This window comes from Amblyomma americanum, chromosome 8, assembly GCF_052857255.1.
Source record: "Amblyomma americanum isolate KBUSLIRL-KWMA chromosome 8, ASM5285725v1, whole genome shotgun sequence".
Lineage (NCBI taxonomy): Eukaryota > Metazoa > Arthropoda > Arachnida > Ixodida > Ixodidae > Amblyomma > Amblyomma americanum.
Window position 1 is genome coordinate 13,378,358 of NC_135504.1, and position 24,821 is coordinate 13,403,178.

The 24,821-nt window shown below is 51.1% G+C and overlaps 1 protein-coding gene across 1 annotated transcript in view; it reads right to left on the reverse strand.

Annotated features, from left to right (window-relative positions):
- The window catches only part of LOC144100935 (meteorin-like protein), a 60,955-nt gene that overhangs the window by 2,933 nt on the left and 33,201 nt on the right, over window positions 1-24,821 (reverse strand). Inside the window, exon 4 of the mRNA XM_077633856.1 lies at window positions 12,464-12,520. Coding sequence (XP_077489982.1) covers window positions 12,464-12,520 — 57 coding nt within the window. The remainder of the gene's footprint in view (window positions 1-12,463; window positions 12,521-24,821) is intronic.

Consider the following 24,821-nt stretch of genomic DNA (forward strand, 5'->3'; position numbering starts at 1 on the left):
ACCAGGGGCCCTCCAGGGTGTACGAACCTTAGATCGCGGTGGAGAGCTACAGCACTGAAAAGTGAAAGGGGCGCCGGCCTTCAGAAACTCAGCGAGAGGAAAGGCACGGCGAGAAGGCCGTTGGAGATAAGAAAAGTACGGCGTGTTGCCGTGTCCCACGCAGTCCTTTTCACCACCTCCTGCACACACACGAGCGGAAAAGAGGGCGCAGGCAGCGCAGGCAGCGGCTAATCCGCCGGCGGTATTCTGTCAACAGATTCAGCGTTTGCGCAGCGATTCAAGTGTGTCGTCCTGGTTCTGGTGGCTCCAAAAGCTATGCCCCCCAGTTGCAGGCTGAGAATCTTCTCTGTGCATTGTGTGAGTGCTGACCCGCCCGCGCGCCAGCTTGCAAGAGGGAAAAGGAATACCAGCGTGAAAAGAGGCTCGCCTAGCTACCCCTCGCACCGCGTTGCTTTTTGACCCTGCTCGGTTGAGTCTCCGCCGGACACCAGCAGGGGGCAGTGAGCAACATCCCACGCGACGCCTGGCAGCTTTCCCTCCTCTTTCACTCCACTGTCCCGCCGCCCTCCTTTTGCGGCCTTTTCATGGCGTGGAGCGTTAATCCCACCGAGCAGGCACTGGAGAGATGCAAGACGTGGGCTGTCGGGGGCAGGTCTTTTCTATGGGCAGCATGCCATCTAACACGAGCACAATGGCTTGTCTGGGGTCCTGGAGCTTGGATAGTAACACGCATGGCCAAGGCTGGCTACACTGAACTGAATCCGTGCCGTGTCTCTGGTTTCCTATTCTACACCGTGCTCCGGCCGAGACTAGGAAGCCATCTTATAGTGGCAACACCGGGACGTTGATGCTGAAGAAAAACGTCTAGGCGGGAAGAGATGTCGCGTCTGCACGGGTCAGTGAACATCGCGGGCAGTGCGTTTCGACCGGGGCGGGCGGTTTCCGCTTTTGAATGGAGGCCCGAGCAGTAGGTTCTCGAGAATGGGCGAGGCAGGTGGGGCGTTCTAAAGACGGCCAAGTTATTGAAAAAGGGATTTTAGAAGACGCGGTGGAAGTTATAAATGACATTCCGCAGGCGCATGTCTGGACGTGTAAGCAAGGAGCATTCCGAACACCATTCGCGGTCTTCAGCTGCTTCGCCATCTGCAATAGCCACGTTGGATTTCGCAGTTCTGTTTTTGTGGTTCATGCTGTGAATGGAACTGAGTACACCTAGATGGTTCAAGCCCTCAAGGGATCCAACAGTTTTTTCTTGAGACATTCGGCTCAAGCGCGACAGTAATGGTTTCCCGCCGCTATCAATACGATACTGTATTTTTGGTGCCTCATCTGGACATCCTCCAGAAAGTTTCCAGAAGCTAGCAGACGGCAGCGCCAAACAAGCTTTCGCGCCAGTTGTCGGCAGCACACAACAACTGACTCTGGGTGCCGCCCGCAACTTGCCTGGAGCAGTTAGTTTTACTGCCACAGGTGACGCCACGATTTGCAAACCCCAAAATGTTGGACGAAACGGCACGCCATGTTTCGAAGCATTTCTATACGCGGAGTTTTTGGAAGCAAACAGTGCGGTAGAAATAAAATTGGGTTAGTGAACTCTCAGAGCGAAGAACTGACTCCGGTGAGTCTCTCCATTAAAGTACCAGCCAACAATTAGTACACATTAGCAAATCACCGGCGGGGAAACACTAAAAGCGCGAAGTTGCAAGCAGCAGAAGACTGCGAGGCCGTATTCACACCTGCATGCCATCTGCAGTGCACGTTTTCCGTCATTCCTCACGCGTTAGAAGTAAGTGCACATTCGCGAACAGCGTCTTACCTAGTTTATCGGCACGACCGCCTGACTTAGCAGCCAAGGAGCGTGCGTCAACAAAGAGAAGTAGAAACCACTGAGATGACCTATAATTCAAAAGCGCGCACGAAACTGGTCGAAGTTTCGAGCTATCGACAAAGCCGCTTCGCCCCATTTATTTCTTATTCCTCCAGAAACGTCGTGAATGTACACCATTCTTTTCAGGGGGACCAGTGGAAAAACGAAACAATAAAAAAACAAGACTCCAAGAGTGATGCACCGAGCTCGGGGTCCGAATGGTGGTTCCATAATGACGGCGGGCACGTTCTGAAGACGCCGCCACCCCAAAGTAAAAGAGAAAAACTTTTTCTTTTTTTGCTCTTCGAGCCCAGTGGCCACGTCGGCGGTGCTCCCTCCAACAGGTCTCGAGCATTGTGCTCGCTCGAGCAGACGACTCGTTTCTTCTCGCAGACGAAAACACAAACCGCAGCAGACGACGCCGCCTGGGCAGGCCGGGCCGGTCCGCAGCAGGGCGGTTCACCGCTAGGCGTCGCCCCTTTCGAACAACAAACCTTCTTTGCTGCACGCCGCGTTATTTGCAGTCCGCAGACGAGACGGGATGGGACGGAGAGGGGCGCCGCGCGCGGTACGTTCGTGAATATGTCTCAAACCGCGCTCAGAGCCATCGTTTTCCGTCCTTTGTGAAGCGAAAAGCGCGCGCTTGAGTGAGGGGCGTCGAGGCTGTGCGGTGGCGTGGAAGTTGGGGGGAAGTGGGGCCAGTTGGTGGGGGATGTTCGTCTCTGCTCGCTTTTTCTTGCGTGTTTGCTTGCGTTTCTCGGCGAGGGCGGAAGATGGCGCGCGTGCGCCGCTATTTGCTGTTGACGATGGCGACGGGGATTTGGGCGGGGGCGCGCTAGCAAGAATTCGCGCGCGCGTTTCTTTACGAGTCTTGCACCTGGGGTCTTGTGCGTTTCGAGTGCCTCGCCGCTGGTGTTTGCGTATCCGTTCGGCGACGCCCTTTTTGCAAGAGAGGGAAAGAATACCGAGAGGGATGGAAAGAACGTGCACACACTTTCGTAGAATGTCGTCGTAGGTCGTCGTGAGTCGGTTCTCTGGGCGGGACACGTCTCAGGATGTGGAATGAGAGGGCGGTGTCTCGCAAAGGCCAGGACAAGGAATGAAGTAAAAAAAAAAACGTTCAGGGTTTGGATTTCTCGCTTTTTTTTTCGGCGCGCTGATGATCTTAGCAGGACCCCGCAGATGGCCGGCCCCTCGGCGGAAGCGTTGCCTTGGAGCTAAGTGAAAGGCAAATACGGGAGAACTTCGCTGCCCCTTGACGAAAAGCCGCCGTGTCGGGAACAACGGCTCGAAGACGCTTTGCGGACAAAGATACGTGGAAATTGACACCCGCGTTATCTTCCTGAACCTGTCATGCCTCCTCGCCTAACACTTTACCACCCTGGAGTACAACAAAAGGCGAAGGGAAACAGGTAAAAGATTAGGAAACGTGACCAGCATTGAAACTTGGTTATCAATGAGAACAGCACGAAGTACACAGAGCACAAAGAAGGGAAAACTTAAATACAGAGTGGTGAAAAGAGAAACATTGGAGTCGCGTCACCAAATCGCCCAAATTGAATGCAATTCTTACTCAAGCGGAATTTATGGTATTACAATAACTACTATAATTAATAGTTCATTTTAACAAACACACACGTGAGAGTAATTCTGCACATATTAAGCACTAACGTTCTTCGTGCTAGGCACAGGCAGCCAGTGGCTCACTTGCCGCAACTGACACATATAGTGAATAATACGGCGCTAATCGGTGGTTGAAGAGTACAGCAGACGATATTCATCCCAGGAATGTACAAGACTCTCAGTGTAAGGGTAAGACAGATGATCAGCTACAATGACAGGCTGACTTCCGCAAGGCACGATTGCTTAATAATAATTGGTTTTGGGGGAAAGGAAATGGCGCAGTATCTGTCTCATATACCTTTGGACACCTGAACCGCGCCGTAAGGGAAGGGATAAGGGAGGGAGTGAAAGAAGAAAGGAAGAAAGAGGTGTCGTAGTGGAGGGCTCCGGAATAATTTCGACCACCTGGGGATCTTTAACGTGCACTGACATCGCACAGCACACGGGCGCCTTAGCGTTTTTCCTCCATAAAAACGCAGCCGCTTGCTTATTTCAGCTTTTAGTCGTACGACAAGCGAGATATCAGCTTGCAACCGAATCCTCAGGTATACGGTTAAATCATCCCAATCCCACATCTAGCTGAGTGAGAGAAATGAATCCTGACATGGCCAACTACACTTTCACATGTAGAACTGATTTCTGCATGGCTTTAGGATACAAGAAATATGGCTTATGTGGAGCGGTTTGCCCATACTGCTTAATGACAAATTCCTATTCTTATTTAAAAGCTACAGTTGAACATTATAAAGAAGTTGAAAGGTTTGGTTTGGTTTATGGGGGTTTAAAGTCCCAAAGCAACTCAGACTATGAGAGACGCCGTAGTGAAGGGCTCCGGGAATTTCGACCACCTGGGGTTCTTTAACGTGCACTGACATCGCACAGTACACGGACCTCTAGAATTTCGCCTCCATCGAAATTCGACCACCGCGGCCGGGATCGAACCCGCGTCTTTCGAGTCAGCAGCCGAGCGCCATAACCACTCAGCCACCGCGGCGGCTAGAAGTTGAAAGGGCCTGGAGATTACTTCATTATAGCCCGTGTTGACCGAGCTTACAAGACGAATCGTCATTTCCTTCGATATATCCATTTTTTCGTTATAGACCGCTTCGTTATAACGAGGCTCGCTGTACATATATTTTTAAAACACGTTTTTTTACTAATAATATTAATTGGTTTTTTTGGGGAAAGGAAATGGCGCAGTATCTGTCTCATATATCGTTGGACACCTGAACCGCGCCGTATGGGAAGGGATAAGAGAGGGAGTGAAAGAAAAAAGGAAGATATAGGTGCCGTAGTGGAGGGCTCCGGATTAATTCGACCACCTGGGGATCTTTAACGTGCACTGACATCGCACAGCACACGGGCGCCTTAGCGTTTTGCCTCCATAAAAACGCAGCCGCCGCGGTCGGGTTCGCACCCGGGAACTCCGGCTCAGTAGTCGAGCGCCCTAACCACTGAGCCACCGCGGCGGGGCAAGTTTTTTTTTACTGCAATTTTTGCTTTCTTCAAGCATGGGCAACACCTTAAGGTCGCAATGCTCCTCATGGTCGGCTGCGACCGCCGAGCCACTCGCCAAGTAAGTTGCACGGCGGAAAAGAAATCCGTGCTTGCGTCTCTAGCACGCTTCCATAGTCGGCGGTCGAGGGACAAATTAGGGGCGTGTCGTCCCGGCAACTCCGTCCACCGCGCCTCGGTCGGCTGAGCAGCTCGCGAAGCTCCTGGAATCCCAGATTAGTCACCCGTAGATGCTTCGCCGCGATGGGGTGTGCCCGCAAGAGCTTGTGCTTCTTGAAGCGACGCCGTGAATTTTTCACCCCAGGTGCAACGGCGTGTGCGCAAACTGCTTCCGACGAAGCCCCCCCCCCCCCCCCCCCCATCTAGTAGAGGGCGAATGCAGTCATCGAGAATATATTTCGCATGTATTTAAAGGTAATATTCCACTGCGAGACTGCCGACGGTAGATTCACCCTGGAGGTGTCCCTAGCGGACAGTGAACTGTGAGGCTGGTGTCGTCTGCTACTGCGGTGGTGTGCCAGTAGACACTGCTGACGGTTGTCACCATCGCCATCATCATCCGCGTAACTAGGACCACAGCATGACAAAGGCCTCTCCCGTCGAACCCATCTCTGCAAACTTCTTAATCGCATCTTCCATCATCACATGCACCATTAGCGAACTTGTGACGTCACGTCCTAACTATCCACAGCTTGTTTCACACACACTCGCTGGCGGCGGCAGGGATACACTACTTTCTGAGCGGTGTACCTTGCGACGACATAAGTACTAAATGACAGCTCTAATGCTTCGCGTGGTCGCTGACAACGACACAACACGGTACACGTCCAAGGCATGGTCGTGCCCCACGCGAACGCACGGACACGTACGCCAGTTACAACTCCGTCGGACAAGGCAGGCCGGCTCGTGACCACAGCAACTTCCTATTCCGAGCGTCACCAGGGGGATTCAAGTTGTGGAGGCAAAAACAAGCCGGGCCGCATTTACATGACAGCGAACACGACGCAGGAACAGGCGGGCGTGACCCGTACAATGCGGACAGCAGGGAGAGGGGGCTGGAAAGGAGTTATACCACAACACGCCGCATCCATTCCTTTCCATCCGGGCAGGTTCCTTACGAGCGTCCCGTGTTTACCATCTGGACATGGGATTCGTGCCCACGCTTATAATCGCCGCCATCACCCCCCTCGCTCGCTCTACTCTGTATATATCCTTCGTGCGCCGGCGTGCGGGGCGTTCTCCGTTTCCACACCGTCGCTTCGGATACGAGAACTGAGTCCGGTAAAGGCCCCGCGAGAGCATCTTCTTTTTAAACGACCACTGCTCGGGAGCGGCGACGCCGGTCTGGAACACCTGCGGCGCGCTCGTGACGTTTCGAAAGTCGCGTGCAGCTGACCCCTGACCCCCCGCCGCGCCGCCGCATGACCTCTCTCTCCGAGCTCAACCGACCAAACCCGCAACCAACGAGCCGACGCCAGCGCGGCGTCCCAATCTCTTTTTCTTGCGTGCTTGCACTTAGGCCTAATCTGACCCCCGCCAACAACCGGTTTCCGGCCCCGGCAACGCTGCCAAGACGCGGGCACGCGCGCGCGCGCGCGCGTCCGCGTTGTCTGCATTTTTATTCTTGCTGCGCCCTGCCCTTCTTCTTTCCGTCTGCATACATCTTGTTCGTCGTCGTCTGCTCAGCGAGCGGTCGGCCGCCATTTTTGCATCCCCGTCGCTTTGCGTTCCTTCTTCTGCTTCACTGCGTTTCGTCTGCGCGCACTTCATTCGTCCGCGGCGGTGCAAGGGTGATACGAAGCGTCGGCTGGCTAGCTATAAGCGGCGCCAGTGTTGTCCGCCCTTCTTTGGCGAGCCAGCCGAGCTCGCGCTCTGCGCTGACGGCGGTGCGATTTGCATTGGGGCGTGGGGGGTGGGATGCCTGCTTGGCCTTGTGTGGGGGGAGGATGGGCCTTTGTGTGGGCCGGCGGGACACTTAAACGCCACTCATGATGATGCCGCAGCGTCGGTCAGCTGCGGCCGGGGTCAGCATCCTCGTAGCGCATTTAAGGCGGCAATCAGGCACGCGCCCGTCTCCTCTCGCGAGACCCCGGAGAGATCGTGATCGGAGAACGAGATTTCTCGGGATCGCTGACGGCGGTCACCTGTGCTCGCCGCGTGTGTGCCGCACCTGTTGGCCGCTAGGGGTCACACGCGTACTTTTAGCGAGTGGGCGGAAAGAGAGGAGGAAATCCCCGTGCGATACGTTGCGTGCCAAGGTTCGCGAGGAGTTTGCCGAGATTTATGGATTCCCCTTTGAAGAGGTCATTGGGGGCGGGCGTTTGATAAGAAACAGTCTTCACCCTACTATACGTGTGGAGTGGACAAGTTTCATTCGTTGTCGAGGTTTCTGTAAGACGGTGTGATCGCCAGTTCAAGCAAAAGTGATATCAAACAAGGATTTCTACGACGACTCTTAGGGAGGACATCAGGCTTACCTAGAGCACAGCGAATAAGGGGAACAGCTAGGGACTTAGACACGCTGCTTGCGGGGCTAGCGTTGCTACATAAATTCAGAAGCCGCAAATGGATGTGCGCCGCACCTTGAACACAAAGTGAGACAGGAGCTAACAAGACAGAAAGCTCTAAAACAACTAAAGGTGAGAAAACGATAATGAGACAATCTATACAAACTAACCTAACAGTGTTCAGGGCCTGCGCACAGTAAGCTAATACCCCAAAAGGAGACAACATCGGCAATAGATATACAATCTGGGTGCTACCGCTATGTGGTACAACTATGGATACCATCATGTAGGGCACAATATGATGACCCGACCGAAACAAGAACTCCTCGAGTACAGTCCGTCTTGCACTCAATACAACAGCGCGCTTGAACGGTTTTCGGAAGTGTCCCTCACTCGAATGCGTCCCACCGCAAAGCACTGACCACTCCAGCTGCTATACGCACGGGCCATTGAAAGTGAAACTCGCAGACCTGACTGCGAAAGGAGGGCGTGAAAGCGGCCAAGGTTACGCACGAAATGGCGCTCTACAATGCAGCCCCAGAGCGCGATATTGTTCTGTCTGGCAAGGTCGAGTGAAAGGCGACAGGCACGAATACCAGGAACTCTGGCATGCCAGCCCATAGTCTGCGCGTGAGAGCTAGATGAGATAGCCTTCGCGGTATACACTCAAAGTCGGAGGAAAAAAAAAAGGTGACTACAGAGAGGACACGCAAATGAAGGAACCCAACAGTCACGGCAACCGGGGGAAAGATTTAATAGCGAAGATATGTGCATTTGACGTGTTCGTTTTTGAACTGCTCCACTACATGTAACGAACCCCTTATGTAATACCCCATGCAACACAGGTATTTGGCCCTGTATTGTAATATATTGGCGAAGGCTGGCCCTACAAAGGACCAGTTTGAAACCATTCATTGGGCCAATTACCTGTGCTGCTTGGGACACCGACCCCGGGGGCCTTTAAGGTAATAAAGGGAAGTGATCAAAAGAAAATTAATAGTGCAATTACTTTACGGCTGGGAAATTATTGATTAGAAAGTACGAGAAAAAGTAACCACATGCTGCCGCTAGGATTCGAATCCACGACCTGCGAATTTCGCTTCCGGTGTTCCACCGAACTTTGCCGGGATACGGTGGCCGCAGCTGGCAAAGGGCAGGGTTAATTGGAGAGACATGGGAGAGGCCTTTGCCCTGCAGTGGACATAGTCAGGCTGCTGATGATAATGATGCTCTACCGACTGAGCTATAATATACGGCAGCTGTCCAATTTAGGTTGCGTGTAACCCAATCTTGAGAGTGTTCACCAGCGCCACCCTTGTCCGTAGCGGGGACAAAGGGAACAACGTTTGTAGGCATAACATGGCAATGAAAGCTCGGAGCCTGCGGCGAGAGATAGTTACATCAATGCTCCAGCAGCACAAGCGTACCAGTGTGAAAGATCAGGCAACAGAACACGCGATACTCTGCATAAAAGTTACACGAGACAAAACACGGCCGGACAAATTATACACAGACGTCGAAACAGGCGGCAGACGATGGGAACGCTTGAAATAAAAAGTCTGCGTGGGAAAAACAAGTTGTACACAATGTGTCTACGACGAGCGGCAGAGCCAGTGTCACCGTTCTATAACATGCACATCGGTGCGTGCGGTCTGAGGCCAGTGTTAAGCGTCAGCACTTCGCTCTCAATCTCCCTCCCTCGCCCTAAGCTCCCCCCCCCCCCCCCCCCCCCCGCTCACTACGAAGACACACTTTCGCCGCCGCGCCTATGTTTGGAAATTCCTGGGCGCCGTGTTAACAAATACACGATGGGAACGCGATCGCGGTCTGGAGCTCTGCGCTCTGTGTACGTAACGAGCAATGAACAAGAGGCATCCACAGAGAGAGAGAAAGATACTTAGGAAAAAATTTAGAGAGCGAGGGCAAACTACGCATGTACACAACGCAGTGGTTACGCGGAAGCCAAGTCAAGCCAAGCCAGGAACGCGGAGAAGCTTCCGTTCGCTCGAAGCGATGACACACTTGCGTCACGGTGGTGGTGGTGGTGGTTGCGCAAGCGTGCTGGTTGCCTGCCGGTGGTTGTGAGAGAAAAAGGGAGAGAGTGTACAGGAGGAGAGAGATTCGTGGATGCCTTTGGGAGGTTCGGTTCTCACGCGACTGCGGCCTGTTCCTAGAAGAGGGACGGAGCTCAAGACTGTGAGGGAGGTTTGAGGGGCCGGGAGTAAGCTTTGGGGTGTGCGGCGCTAGATGAGGGGTCGCGGAGACGAGTGTATCAAGTGAGTGTGTGCGTACACTCTAGAACCGTGCGTACGCAGGCGCGGGTGGGCACTCCGAAAAGTGTACTACACACACCCCAAGAAGTGACCCATATTGCGCGTTTGCTTAGCGTACGAGTGTTACGAGTCGGAACTGCGTGGGAGCGAGGACTACTTTGAAGAATAACTGAAAATGGCGGCCCCTTGCTGAGCGACTTTTGAAGTGGGCAGGCTGCTCGAATGTTTAATGGATAGCCTTACAAGTTTTGGCTATATCTGCTTCATAGCCTGAGATCATGGAAGTATCGAGCTCCAGAGTCCTCCCCTACACCCCCCCCCCTCTCCACCGAAGACTTGGAACTGCCCATGACGTAAAGTAAAAGGAACTCAAAGGCACAGTGTGAACGAAGGTCTTGTGTGGTTGGCCCTGAAGCCCTGTTTTTAACGGTGATCGCACACACGAGAAAATGTAGGAAAATGCTCCGAACGTACACTGTATAAAAGTGACCCTGCTGCAATATAAGAGGGTAGTACGCTGGCTCAGTGGTAAACTGGGTCTGTCTATACATATATATATGCATGCGTATACTATTGAAATCACTCCCCCTCCCCGAAAGAAAAAAAAAACAATAGCTGTCCGTTAGTTGAGCATAAGAATGCAGACGAAATCCAGACATCTGCAATAAGCAGAGGTGTCATCCAGTACCAAGTACTCGCAGACGACGCGAGGTAGTGGTCTGTGTCGTCGCAAGAACAATATGACGGCCCCAATGCCCTCTCCCCGACCTTTCTTTTTTCTTATGTCGACGTCAACATTCCCACGCAAGAGGTTGTTCCCACCGGAGCCTAATTTAGAGAAGGGCGTTCTCCGATAAATGTTCAACCACGTACGCGCACTCCAAAAATAACAAGTCGCGAGCAAAACGGGTTCTGTTCAGTGTTTCCGCTTTGGCTGTTGTCGACGGCGATCCTGACAACAACACTCCCTCCGCGCGTCGCCATAGGGAACGGCCCACAAAAAATGCCTTGGTGGAACAATTTTTCGGGCTGCGACGCATCTGTCCACAGGGTGGTCTGCTAACAGATAAGCCTCCCCCTCCCTCTCCTCGCTTTAGCTGGCTATCTTTTGTCTTTCGACTCGCACTTTTGTTTCTTTGAAAAGCTGAGACATTTTTGCCGGGAACAGAGCGCGCACTTCTGAGGACCCGGACCTTCACAAACGTCCTCCTCCCCATTTATTCCATGCTAAGAGCGGGAGCGGAGGGCCATCTTATTTTTAGCCCAGCCACCGACTCTCACGGTGAAGGCGGTGGTGTTGGTAGCTCGGGGGTTTGCCGCCTGATGGCGCTGCGGCATACCCCCGCTTTTGCATCAACGCGTGGCGCCCCCTTGGGACAACTCTGAGCACTAAGCAGCGGCAGCAACCGCATTAGCGTGGGACCGCGACTGAACCCAGGGTGCGCTCGCACGCTCCCGTCTCCTCTAACATTTATCTTTGTTTTGTAACTTTCGTTTGTTGTCTTGGCTCTGCTTTCACGGGCACATGAATCTCGGCGCGAGGGAACGAGCGGGCCAGGGCATGCCTTGATGATGTCGCACTGCTGTACGCGACTTGCGCAGGCTCTTCTTGCCTTTTATTTTTATTTGTTTATTTCGAGCGTTGACTTATCATCGCCCTCGCACAACTTCTACGCGTTGCCGGTTATACCCTTGATCCTCATTTGTTTCAACTTTCTTTCTTGGGCATCTAGTATGCGTGTGTGTGCCGTCTGCTTCGCGTTATGTTTGTCGTCTGCTCAACGTCTTCCCTCCACCATCTGCTCTCTCTCCCCCTCTTTTTCTCATCAGAATGTGAAAAGAGACACTCTGGGAATGGAAGTGCGCTCGTCGTGGTTTTGAGACGTCATAAACAAGGGTTCGCGAGAAGCCATGCGCGCGCCTTTATAAGCTGGCAGGCTTCTCTCTTAACGTCTCCACTATATGGCGCTATGCCTATTTGCTTCAAGTAACCGCCCTCTCGTTTCTTTTTTTAATTTTTTGTCCTGTGCTATAGCGGGGGTGAGAGCGACGCTCGTAACCTTGTCGCCGCGAGAACCTCATTTAAGAGCAGACGAACCCTGTGCGCGTGGCGGCATCGTCTGCTAGCCGTCGCCCGTTCCGAGCAGACGATCTTTGAGAGTGTCGTCTGCTTTAACGAGCCGGCATGACCCCCAAGAGTTTGGTTTCTGAAGAGAAGCTCGGGTGATGACGTCCATAAAGTGGGCTATCGATGTATCATGGGTTTCCTCTTTTTAAAGACATTGCGGCGAAGACAGGTTTGGGGGCCTATATTTCTGCAACGAAGGAAAAGCGTGAACGTCGTCCATGGAGAGGTCAGTAACGACTGCAAAACGGGCCGTCTGCTGAACTGATATTTATTGCCATTAGTAGGACTGCTTGAAAATGACTTCTAAGAAAACAAGAAAAAAATTTGCTCTCTAGAAAAAGACGAGATGCAGTTCTAAAAAGTCAAAGCCGTCTTATGTCAGGCTGGCAGACGGGAAAGTCAGCTGAGGGGCTCGGGCATCGTGCAGCTTTAATAACTATTTTTTATACATATATAGTCTAAACATATGTGGGTTGCAACAAATCACCGCCATGATTTAAAGCACAAGTCCTCAACACAGCACAGAAAAAAAAATTAAAAATGCACTCACCGAAATCGCTGGAGCAGTAGTGGTGAAGTAGTTCCCTGTCCGTGCACGGTCGACACTCTGTAAAAACAAACAAACATAAAATAAATTAGCATAATATTATACACACTGCATTTTTTGTATAGATGTATTTCCCGCGGTGATGCGGCTGACTTTGGGGAATGCATGCACAGAATACGCCTGCTTGAATTTGTTTTTCCTGTTTTCAGGTGTTTGCAGTGCGATCTAGCTGTTTCTGAAAACAAATTGCTTCCTTACTATTATTAATGTGCTAATTATATATTCTTTTTACCCCGTATTATTGCATATCTGCTTGGTAGTAAATGACCGCAGTAAGCTATAAACAAGAGATTAATACCTATCAGCATAAACTTCGTGAGATTCGAAAGTTGAAACAAACTTCTTGTTGAAAAAACTGCCCGCAAGGCAACATGCGATGATTCTGCAATAGAAACTTAGCAGGGATATCTAATTCCATTATGTGCTGGCAATGGTGACGCAATTTTACTACAGCCAATGGGAATACTCCGGTCTGTCAACGTAACTTCCCTCCGGCCAATGGGCGAATCTTAAGACCGACGAAGCATTCTGATCCCGTAGGGCTTGACACAAATAACCAACCAACCATGCAACCACCCCAACTGCGCTTTTCTTGTTGCTGTAACTTTTGCAGACGGCTGAAATTCTGACAAAGTACTGGCACAACCACTGTGCATATGCACTCGAACCTCGTTACAACGAAACAATGGATATAACGAAAGAATGACGATTTCTCCTTGGAAGCTCGGTCAACACGGGATATAACGAAGTTACGGCTATAACGAAGTAATCACCGGGCCCTTAATTCCGTTATAACGAAGTCGAGCTGTAATTAACTGGCACCTCAGCGATAATCACATTCACTCAGGGCATGCAATGCCGCATGACACGTTCGCTTGCTCCGTTAGCAACCCTATATGCATGTAACTTGGTCGTGCCACTTCGGATGATCTTCCTAGAGCAGACATCAGCGGTGTCCCGCGACCTGCACCGTTGCGCACCGGTTTTCGATTATTCAGCAAGAAGCCGACAAGAAACGTGTTCGGCGACCGGAATACACTGCTCTACCCGGCGCCGATAACAGAATGGAGAAAAGCATTCCCTTGTTTTAGAGCGAACACAAATAGCTCCGTCACGATCGACGCTGGCGCTGCTTTCCCGCACCATAAATAGGGCTGCGATACCGGCGCAAAAAATATAAAATAAAAAAGGGAAGAAAACGTGAACAAAAGCGACCTTTTTTCTGAACTACTTTACGGAGTCCGACGCTTTCGCGAATCGCAAAACGGGTTTATTTTTGAACGCGATACGTGGTTTTCCGTCACCATAGTCGAAAAAAAATGCGACGAGCGAAAAACTGCTCGGGCCCGAACAAAAGGGGCTAAACTACACGCAGGCGATACGAAAAGGAGGACAGGACTGTGGTAAAACAAGAGGTTTAGCTAGGGCTTCACGCATATGAGCGAGCAAAAGCCGCTTCAAAGGTAATCTCATGCGAGGTAAAAGGTAATTTACGTGCATAGACATCTTTGTAAGAAAACCCTCCCTCGCATTTTTTCCTTTCGTGCCAACTATATCCACCTAATTTCGGCTGATTTCTATGGCCACAGGTGGCGCAACAATACTAAAATTTGCAATGTTTTCAAGGAATGATGCCTTCTTTTTCCTCAATTTTTTTTAGCGCGAAAGCACTACTGCCATCACAACCTGGAAAATGCGGGTGTGTGGTGAATCCTCTGAAGTTAGTCACGTGATGCGGGGAATGGCTGGAAATAAAGGAGACTTTGAATCAGGGCGGCATTGGTCAACCTGAGGAAATAACAGGCTTCTGCCCAATAGGTGAGTTCCCGCAAGAGACAGCTGTTGTATACTTTTATCTTCAGGGATATTGCTAAACTGTCATTCATGACCCGAGAGAACGTGCCATATGCGTCCCCCTCCCCTCCCCCACCATTTTTATTTTTCCAAAGATAGTTAAGCCGAAATATTTATTGGCGGGGGAGGATATAACTGCGAGGCCATCGTAAACGACAGAACATGAAGGTAATTTGAAAATAACCTTAGAGATAAGTGAAAAGGAGCTGTATGCTGCAAAGAATAAAGTAAAGAAAAAATCAGAGCAGCAAAAAACAAAAACGCAGACGACACAAAATACGAGAAATGCCGAGAAGAAGCGAGAGCCATGCAACGATGTCCGCCACCATCTCGTGGCGCTGTGTGCGGCCCAAGAAAGCGCGCGCACTCCAGCAACGAACACCGCTGAAGCTTATACGATGGACGACGGTGACCTCGTTCGGAAACGACCCGAAGGCGTTCGTTGGTTCGATTTTCATGCGCCCGGCACACCGGTTGACCTCGCACACACGCACGACGCTAGCAGGCACGTCCACGGGGACCTCACGAATCGGGACGCCGCGTACACTTCGTGTGCGGCTTTCGCGCTGCATTACAGGCAGGCGCCTTGTGTGCAGACGCAACGAACGCATTCGAAGAGCGGGAACCAGTTTCGGTTTCTAACGGCCCCCTCTCCCCGGCTGCGTTTTTCTTCTCATTTTTTTATTCTTTCGCAGTTCACGACGCCGGCTCAATTGTGGCGCTAATGCTTTAAAACAAGGCGATCGTGTTCAGAGTCTGCAGCACGCTGAACCCCCCCCCCCCCTCTTCTCTCTCCGTTCTTTGGAAAGAGAGAGGGAAAAAACGCACAGTGCCGCGTCACCAGGTCACGATGCATTTTCTTGCACGGTCGCCGCTCGCACGCATCCCACCAGCCTTGGAGAAGGAAGCAGACGACTAATGAGATCCGACGCCTGCGGTTGTCTGAGGCTTCCTCCATCCCTGGTTCCGTGTTGTGCGTTTCGTCTGCTCTCGCCTGTTCTTCGTCTGCTACGTGCATTCACTTACTGAACGCATCTTTGTTCGGACTTTTTAGTGAGAGGCCTTGGTCCATGTGTGCGTTAAGAAAGGAGGTGCGAACTGTTTTTTTTTTTTTCGCGCCATTCCGGTGGTCGGTTTTAGCAGAGTCGGGAGTTCCCGAGATTAATGTAAACGATAACATCGACGGCTCTTTCTCCGCCTGTTATATGTGTTGTCAGCCGTATACCGATGCAGTTTGTTTCCCAGTTTGTTTTGTGCTCCTCGTTATTACAGCGAGCTCGAACGTAGCCCGGCTGGCACAGTTTCAGGTCACGACTTCCATTATGAGCAACGCCTGTTGACGAGGGCAAAGAAGTGCGGACGATCCAATAATACGCTCTGGTGGCTGTGGCTGCCTGCAGGCTTCAGCTCTTGCATGTTGCGCACGGCTTAACTGTACCTACACGAAAGAAAGGTACGCGAAACCTCCCTCACAAACGGTGAAAAGTTTGGTGCGCAAAATGAGCCATACTCAAAATGAGCCCATAATGAGCCCATGGGCTCATTTTGAGCACCAAACTTTTCACCGCTTGTGAGGGAGGTTTCGCGGTCCTTTCTTTCGTGTGCTTGTGAGTTTTCTTCGTATAAATTAGAACAGATGCCTTCGCAGGTTCTTGATCAGCGCGCGACCGCCATATTCGGGTAAAGTGCTCTCTGAATATGATCCACAAAGAAATATCTAGCCGATGCTCAATTTCTTTGTTAAGTCGTTCAGTTTTATCGAAAGTATGTAGGATGCCACTGACCATCATCGCGTTTAAGATCCTAATGAAAGCTACGAGAGCGTTTTGTAAGTAACCCAATCGGGCGATAACGCTAAGCCTAACGCACTGCCGTCGTCAGAGCTGAAGACAAACCACAGCAGCATAACTACTGCATTTGAGGGCACCGGCGGAGCAGATATCATGTATTTGGTACACTAGTCTGATTGGCTAACCCAGGAAGGCTAATCAATGAAAGCTGCGATGCTATCGCATCCAGCACTCTGGGGTCCGCGCTATAGCGCCTGGACGCTTCCTGCAGAGTGACGGTTATAATGAAAGCATTTTTTTTTTGCTCTTTAAGGGCCTGAAGGAACTGCATGAGATGAGGGAGGCGAATCACAAAATTACGGCCCCTAACAGCCTCAAAATCACCTGACAGAGCTATCTCGAAAAATCAAGCCTAGACCAAAGAAGTTCTCTTTGGTAAGCCTAACTATCGTTTGATTCGCTCGTCTGAGGTGTTAGCAGCAGCACACAACGTTATCCACGGTACTGTCGTCTGCTTCATATGTCGGCAGTGTTATAAAACAAAAACAAAAAACACGCTTCGTTACCGTATACGTCGCCCTATAACCTGGTGCGTGTGTATGCAATAGCAACCATGCAGAGCTCTTAGGTAACACTTTGGGAGAATGGAGGTGAAAACATTTATTCAGAGAATATAAGGAGTCAGCTAGGAATATGTACGAGGGCCGGAGCCCTTAGTCCAGTAGGGAAATTTTTTGAAAGTCCTGAAAGCCAATTTTCGGGATGCTTACGGATGGCGGCGCCATCTGGAAGCGGCAAATAAAAGCTGCCGCCTTATGTCACCATTGTCCTCGGAAGAGTTTTTTTTTTTTTCATCTTGTACCTCTTAATTAATCTGTCGGACTGTCATGTCTATGGAATATTTTTTGTTAATGCATCCGTTTAACTGATTTTGCTGCCGAACTGTTGTGCGTTTATCAACAATCTCTAAGCTTGCAACTCGTACACAGTTTACGCTGTTGACCACAGGTGTCACTGACATCCGTAACAACCTAATTTTCGCAATCTCGAACTGACATTTTTTTTTATACATGGACCCTATGGGAAGTTTGGAAACTGGTAGGAAGGCACGAGCGTGCCGTTAGATAAGCCTAACTATTGTATGTTCGGCACTTTTGCAGTTAAAAGCATGTAACGACTGTAGATGACATTAATTTTCGTTTCATCCATAATGATTAGATAGATCGAAGTCTCCCAGGAGTAGCCACAAGATCATCCTAGGGTAACCCTACACACCCGCTAACAAAAAGGTGTAAACAAACGAAACACGGGAAGATTACGCCATGAACTGTCGTCTGCTTCGCATGATCCTCTAACGAATGTCGCAGTCGGACAATACAAGTTCGAGTCCTCCTTCATTCGCAAACATTTCCCCTTTCCACTGATTGAAATTCAGAGCCCGGAGTGACCCAACCTAACCATCAGGTCGTCCCGGATAACCCCTATCCGTGAAACGAATCTGGCTGCAAACAAGGGAGGATAAGAGGGGGGACGCGCAGACGAATTTCCTCGTCACGCGTCCGGGGTATGTGCCGTCTGCAGCCGACTACCTCAAGCGCTGGTGCGCGACGCGGACCTATTATCAGTAAGAAAAAAATAAAGTAATAAAAACTCGTTTCCTTCGAATCGGCGCACTGCATCGAATCAGGCGCCAGGCAAAGACTGGCGCGCCGTATCGTATACAGCAGGCGAAGAAGACATGGCATAGACCCCAGAACACCGCTGGCAGAATGCAAATGCAACTAGCTGTATCTATCCAGGCGCGCTATGTGGCGCGCTTCTGCCTGCCGTACCCGACAACGAGCTCTCCGAAGAAACGGCCCCCTTCCCTGTTGGCAGATTTTGATTGCCAATCACGTATCGATATGCGTGGCTTCGGCCTATATGAACAATGCCGAAGGGGATGGTATCATCGAATCGGAGTTGCCCTGTGGGCAGACTTTCACAATCGTTCATTTGCGAAACTGCGCCACGAATTCCGGGTATACAGCCATTAGCTTTCATTTCTGTGTCTCTCTCTCTTTTATTTATTCCTTTTTTTTAGCTGCAGCACGTGTGTTCGTCACCCAATAGCTCCAGTTAATTTTGATGATTTATGTGCTACGACGGATAAGTAGAAATACAGTATTTTAGTCTACTATGGGCTCGAATACAGCGTCCCCCATAGCCTAAGTGGACTGGGGACGTTAAATCCCATAAACCGACCAATTTTGTTTTGGTCTTTCAAGCGCACACCTTTAGGATAGCTGCGAAAATTGTATGTTTGCACAAAGCTATCTCCTGGATGCGTTGTTGTTGTTGTGGCCTCTTAAGCAATGGCGTCTGCCCACGAGGGGGATTCGTCAGGGCGTGGTGATAACTGATGAGTGCTATAAGACAATTATAATATGTTAGGTATGTTAGTAGCCCGCTATTAATCTTCATCGTGCAGCCAAGAATGACAAAAAATATTCGTCGCTACGGGTCGTATGCTTCGTCGTGTAAACTGCGTATACCCAAAGCCAGCTGGGGAAAACAAAAATATCTACAACAACGGAATACGTCCTTTCCAACCGACGCAGACGGGCTTCCAGAAAAACACTGACAAATGGATTTGTAACCGGCGGCTCGCAACCACAGTTACGCGCAAGCTGTTCAAGGAAAACGAATGACAGGGCATGGGGGTGGGTTTGGTCTTTCCTTTAAACGGCCGCCGTACGAGGGCGCCACTCTAAGTAGAACCGCAGCCAGTCAGAGCCGCAACGGCAGCCGCAGAGCCAGCTCAGGGCCACCGCCGGTGTCAGGTGTCGTCTGCTCCCGAAGTCGTCTGTCGGCCGGCACCCTTGGCCTCCAAGACGGCCGCCCACTTTCGCAAAACACGCGACATGTGCCGCACATGTGTTCGTGGCAACACACGTGCACTGGGCTCTCATTCGAGACACACAAAAAAATGCTGAGTAGGAGTTACGCAGTGCGTGTAACACAAGACACGTGGTTGTTGTGGAGGGTGCTTGCTGCTTAATTACGCGGTCTAGACGGTATACGTGGAGTCGTCTGCTTAGTCAGTTCCCCCTAGAAATGCTAAGTGTGCGGCAAAAACGTGTGTTTGGCGCAACCGTTTCGTTCCCGACTGGCTTTGCGGTCAGCTCCACTAGGCGACTAACGTCAGCACGAAAACAGTATAGTTGACGGATCGTGTACCCGGCCGTCTGCCATGACGGTCAACTTTCAGCGGCGTCTCAATTCTGTTCAAATGGAGCAGTGAGGTCTCGATTGATTAGCTCTTTCGTCCTTGACTACAATTGACGGCAACCGAACAGATGTTTAGCGATAGTGAACAACGTTTATCACTTCATTTAACTGACGTCATACGATCTTATAGATAAACAAGATGTACTCCGTGCACTGCAACTCCAGTAAGCAGCGCTTTCTTCTTAATTTTTAGATTATAGTAGGATACAACTCAAGAACGCAGCGGCTTTTCCCCGTCAAAGGAACCCCTTCCAGTCAATGGCGTCGGCCGATTCTCACGTCCCTGCTGGTGTGACAAAGCAGGGAGTGGTCGATGAAAGGGGATGATATCCCTTCACTCCATGGTCGGGGACAGACCTCTCTCTCCATTGTGGCGCCGCTTCCTGCAATGTCACAATAGCAGGGACATAAGAATCGGCCGACGCCATTGGCTTGAAAGGGGTCATTTGACGGGGAAAAACCGCTTCGTTCTTGAGTTGTATCCGGCTATAGCGCCGAACCAATGACAAATTCGTGCGGCAGCGCAGATATGGTGGTGGCTCCTTCTAGCCACCACAGCGCAGTCGCGTAGGTCGGATTGCTTCCGCAAAGTACAATGACCGGAAATAAAAGAAATGTTTAAACGGTCGCTCAGCACCAAGTTCTTTTGTTTTATTAGTCTCCCAAAGCTGTCATCTCGTCACTTGTTAAGCAGCGAGGCCATTACCGAGCAGATCCGACGCATGCGCGCTGTCAAATGTCTGCAAAGAGGCCCGCACGCCGAATTAAAACGAAGGCCACAAAAAAAGAATTAAGGCAGGGCAGACTGCCCGACAGTTATGTCATAAAAATTCCGCAAGAAAATACAGGAACAGAGGCCGGCACCCGACAAGGGCAGACGCCCTGAGGCGCACATTTGCTTCCCGCCTACAGACGCATTCATGCTCCTTCCCCACCCCAACCCGAGGGGAAAGCTGAAACTCTCAAGATGGCCGCCTGCAGCACCCGTTTTCTTCGCTTGCTTCGTGGGCTGTGTCGTCGTCTGCTCTTTCTTCTCGCCGTGTTCTACTTGTTTTTTTGGCCGGAATTGCTCTTTCACGCGCACCCATCACAGCTCGAGAATGAAGAGGCAGCAAGCAACGGCAGAGGAAGCGGATCCCGCCGTCTGCGATGCGTCGTCTGCTCTCGTCCTGACCTCGTCTGCTCGTAGATGCAGACGCCGCGAGAGCTCATTACGGAATGTGTCGCCGAGCTATAGCGGAGTGTGTTCTTCCGAGGACAGTGCGTGTCATGCGCAAGTCCTGTCTAGAGAGATGGCCCATATCAATTTACGCCGTTGCGTCTTTATTGAGAGCAGAAAATGAAAGCAGTTAAGGTAAAAGTGTAGTCTCTCTCTGCCCGAGGCAGCGAAGGCGGGATCGAAACGGATGAAATCTCGCAGAATCCCGTTTGCACGCTTGCGGAAGTAACTGCGGAGAACCGACTGGTTATGCTTCTCCGTTGCCTAGCGAATATATTTCCAGAATATAAGTTTCCCTTACTAATCATGCCTAGCTGGACCGATGTGAGCTGTCTGCGTGTCAATTTAACAGGTTTATCCACCACAGGTATAACAGGTTTATCCATAGCCAGACAGACGCTTGAATTTTTGCCTGTACGGCCTCATGCAACTCAAAAAAGCAGCGGCTCTTTCCCGTCAAAGGACCCCTTTCCAGCCAATGGCGTCGGCCGATTCTCATGACCCTGCTAGCGTGACATTGCAGGAAGCGACGCCACAATGGAGACAGAGGTCTACCCTCGGCTATAGAGGGAAGGGATTATCCACTTTCATCTACCACTACCTGCTTTGTCACACTAGCAAGGTAGTGAGAATCGGCCGACGCCATTGGCTGGAAGCGGTTCCTTTGACGAGGAAAAGCCGCTGCGTTCTTAAGTTGTATCCTACTATCGCATAATCCCAAGTGTTACATATACGGAAAGTTTGCAGCCGCGTTTAGTAACGGGAAAGTGTGCAGACGAGCGCCTAGTACGAAGTAAATGCGCCATTTGTTCAGTTCGGCTCATCTCCAACGGTATTTCGTTCACATAGCCTAAGAAGCCGGGGAAACACGCTCGCACACATACATACATACATACATACACACACACACACACACACACACACACACACACACACACACACACACACACACACACACACACACACACACACACACACACACACACACACACACACACACACACACACACACACACACACACACACAAAATGTCAATCAGTGTTGAAAGCAAACTTCTTCCGAGCTATACGCATTTCCGAGAGAACGCGAGACTAGGGACGATGAGAAAGAAAGACTGTCCGAGCTTGTTGGGGCAGCAGCAATTTTCCTCTCTTCGAAGACCCGAAGTGGTGGTGTGGTGGTGGTGCGGCCCATGCAGCACACAAAGGAGGGGGCCACAGCGCGCGTATGCCAAAGGCGGGGACGGCCCAGAAAGGAATGGTAAAAGGAACAGCAAAGAAGGAACAACGGGCCACTAAGCTCCCAGCCTCGCATCCCATCCCACATAAAGCGCCTCCTCTCCCGCGGGCCGCTGCCATCCCACATAAAGCGCCTCCTCTCCCGCGGGCCGCTGCCCACCGCGGCGGGGCAAAAACAGTGCAGTAAAGTTGCGGCGGGGGCGCTGCTCGCCAACAGCGCAACAGCCCGACAGAGGGGAGCACCATCGCAGGGAGGAATGTTAAGTGAGGGCAAGGCGGGAACTTCGCCCTCACCTGCGAGAGAGAAACGAGAGGGAATTTCGGGGTGCGGAGAGGCTCGAAACTCGAGAGCAAAAAGAGGGGGAAAGGGAGGAGGAGGAGGTTACAGGCCGTTGTAAAGCGTCCCGTCTGAGCGAAAAAGCACAGATAAGTAATAACACAAAAACAGTAAGTGGTGCCAGTTTTCGCCGCTGTGAGCAGGCAAGGGAAAGCCCGCTTTTCTTTTTTCTTTTTAACTACGGTTCTTTTGAAGTCTCGCATGCCCACCGGCCGCCCAAATGCATCCTGGGGGCAAGGCAAGGAGGCCACCAGAAGTAGAAGGACCGTAGTAATATTCTACGCGACTTTGCCTGCCCATTTTTTTTCTTTCGCCCGAAGAAATACGCACAAAATATTTAAAATCAGGGCAAAAAGGGAGCGAAAAAAAAAGGGGGGAGGGAATCACTTCTAATAACGCCAAATAACACCGTACGGAGCTAGCTGCCGCGTAGCGGATCGGGGGTTGGTTTTTGGGGAGGAACCATCTGGCGCGAGCATCGCTGCCCGCTTCGCCATTTTAGTTCTGTGTGTCTTCTTTTTTTTGTTCTTGTTGCTGTTGTTGTGAGGGTGACTGAGAAGGTCGAACGTGCTTCGACCACTCCGGAGGCGGCATACCGCCGCTCCCTGTCGAGAAACTTGGGTGTCGAGCGAGTGTTGCCATATGGTTGATTGCACCAATATTTCGACCTGACTGCGGGTGAAGCCTCTGACTGGGTAAATTAGTCGTTTCCGGTGAAAAAAAGGCCGCGGAAGTGTTAGCAGCCGTCGCGAGCAGCTACCAAGAACTCGTGTAAACGCCGGACAAGCGTGATGGATTACACGTCACAAAAATCTGAGCAGCATTTGTCTCCCGTTCTAAGGTTTACTCGGTGTTAACATGCAGTGCAGCTAATGGCAATCTAACCAGCGTCTTTACGCAGAAGGAAACAACACTGGAAAATGTATGCCAGCATCTTTTGAAACCGAAGAAACAGCGCACTAAACGTTACATGCTTGGCTTCTTGTGTGTTTAGGTCAAGTACCAATATTACCAACATTAACCAATATACCAATACCAATGTTAACAGCGCGACTTTTCCTTTGACAGTTTTGGACGTCATCATTCTTTAAAAAAAGAATGAAGTGCAAATCTCCATAGTAAGATTCGTTAACTAGATCATAGGCCCAATCTGCCTGCCTGCCTTCTAAACGCAAAGAAAAATTATTTGTCTTGATGAAACCTAATCCTCATAATGACATTCAGCACAAGTCAAAACTGCCGTGTCATGCCTCATTGAATTCTCCATCATCAGTTTATGGGACCGTTAACATCACCATCAGCTTCATCGCGGCCTCAAGCCAAGTCGAATCCACTGCTTTAGGAGAGGTGAGGTCATGTTGTTCCTCGAAATCTAATCCAGTCCAATCCCAATTTTGCTTAACATCATCACTCTAGCTGACTTTCGCCAGCTCTGGCCACTCGTCCCTTCCCCTATTCAAACGCTACACCATAAGGGCCACTTGTCACGTCATCGTGCCCATACAGTCGAAGGTTTCCTTCGCCAAAACGCCGCTTTATCGATGACGTAGAGCACGCATTAACCCCACACGAAGAACACGACGGTCACTCAAGGTAACGACACACCGAAGGACGGCCGCTGGCCTCTGGACGAAAAATAAATTGGCCTGTCAAGTCCTCAACGTCACGACACGACGGGCTCGTGCCATCTTATAAAGAAGGCCACCCTGAAACGCTGCCAATCCAATTAAGGCAGGCAAGGGCGGGAGTTGAACCGCTGCAGGGCGGGCCTCGGTAGAGTCAATGGAAAAGCTTCCAGTGACTCTAGCCCTCGGACATCATAATGGGAAGGGTACGCTGGACTACGGACTTCCAGAAAGAAAGGGGTGAGTGGTGGGGAAGGCCTGCCGGCAGACAGGGACATCTTTTCGTCACTCTCACGCCGGTGGGCGTCTGTTGTTGAAGCGTGAAAATCGTCGCTTTACCGAGTGGGCCCACACGTGGAGGTACAGGTCTTCGCGGTGTCCTCGTCGACAACAAAGGAGGACCGACGTCCAGCGGCGAAGAAGTTTGCAGAAGCGCGCTGGGAAAAGTCGGGGTTGTCGAAGTCACGACGGATCCGTCGCTTTGTCGTGGGTGACCGTGAAGACCACAAGAAAAGGACCGCAGCTGCGTCTTTACGGAGGAGGGAAGGGGCCAACAACAAGACCCCTGGAGACCAAGAAAGAAAGAAAGAAATCACGCTGGGAAAAAAGCCATGCTGGGTGGCCGCAGGCGCACGAAGGAAGAGATCAGGCCTAGGGTGGCCGAGAAAGCAGACGACATGGGAGACGACGCAGACGACAACCGACCCTGATTCAGGGTGCACGCAGAAGCTACTGAGAGTGTGGAGGGAAAAACACACGGGACCAGTCCCTCTCTTTTCGTTTTCTCTTCTTTCTTTCTGGCCTTACTGGGCAGCAGTTAGAGGAGGGGGAGGGTTGTGAGGAGGGTCCCTAGAAGGTGCGTATCCTGCTCTTTCGTTCACGGAACAGAAGTGAACGGGAACCACGCTTGGAGATTGGGGGGAGGGGGGGGGGAGAATAATGGGACGAACGAGAGAAAAGGCGCCTT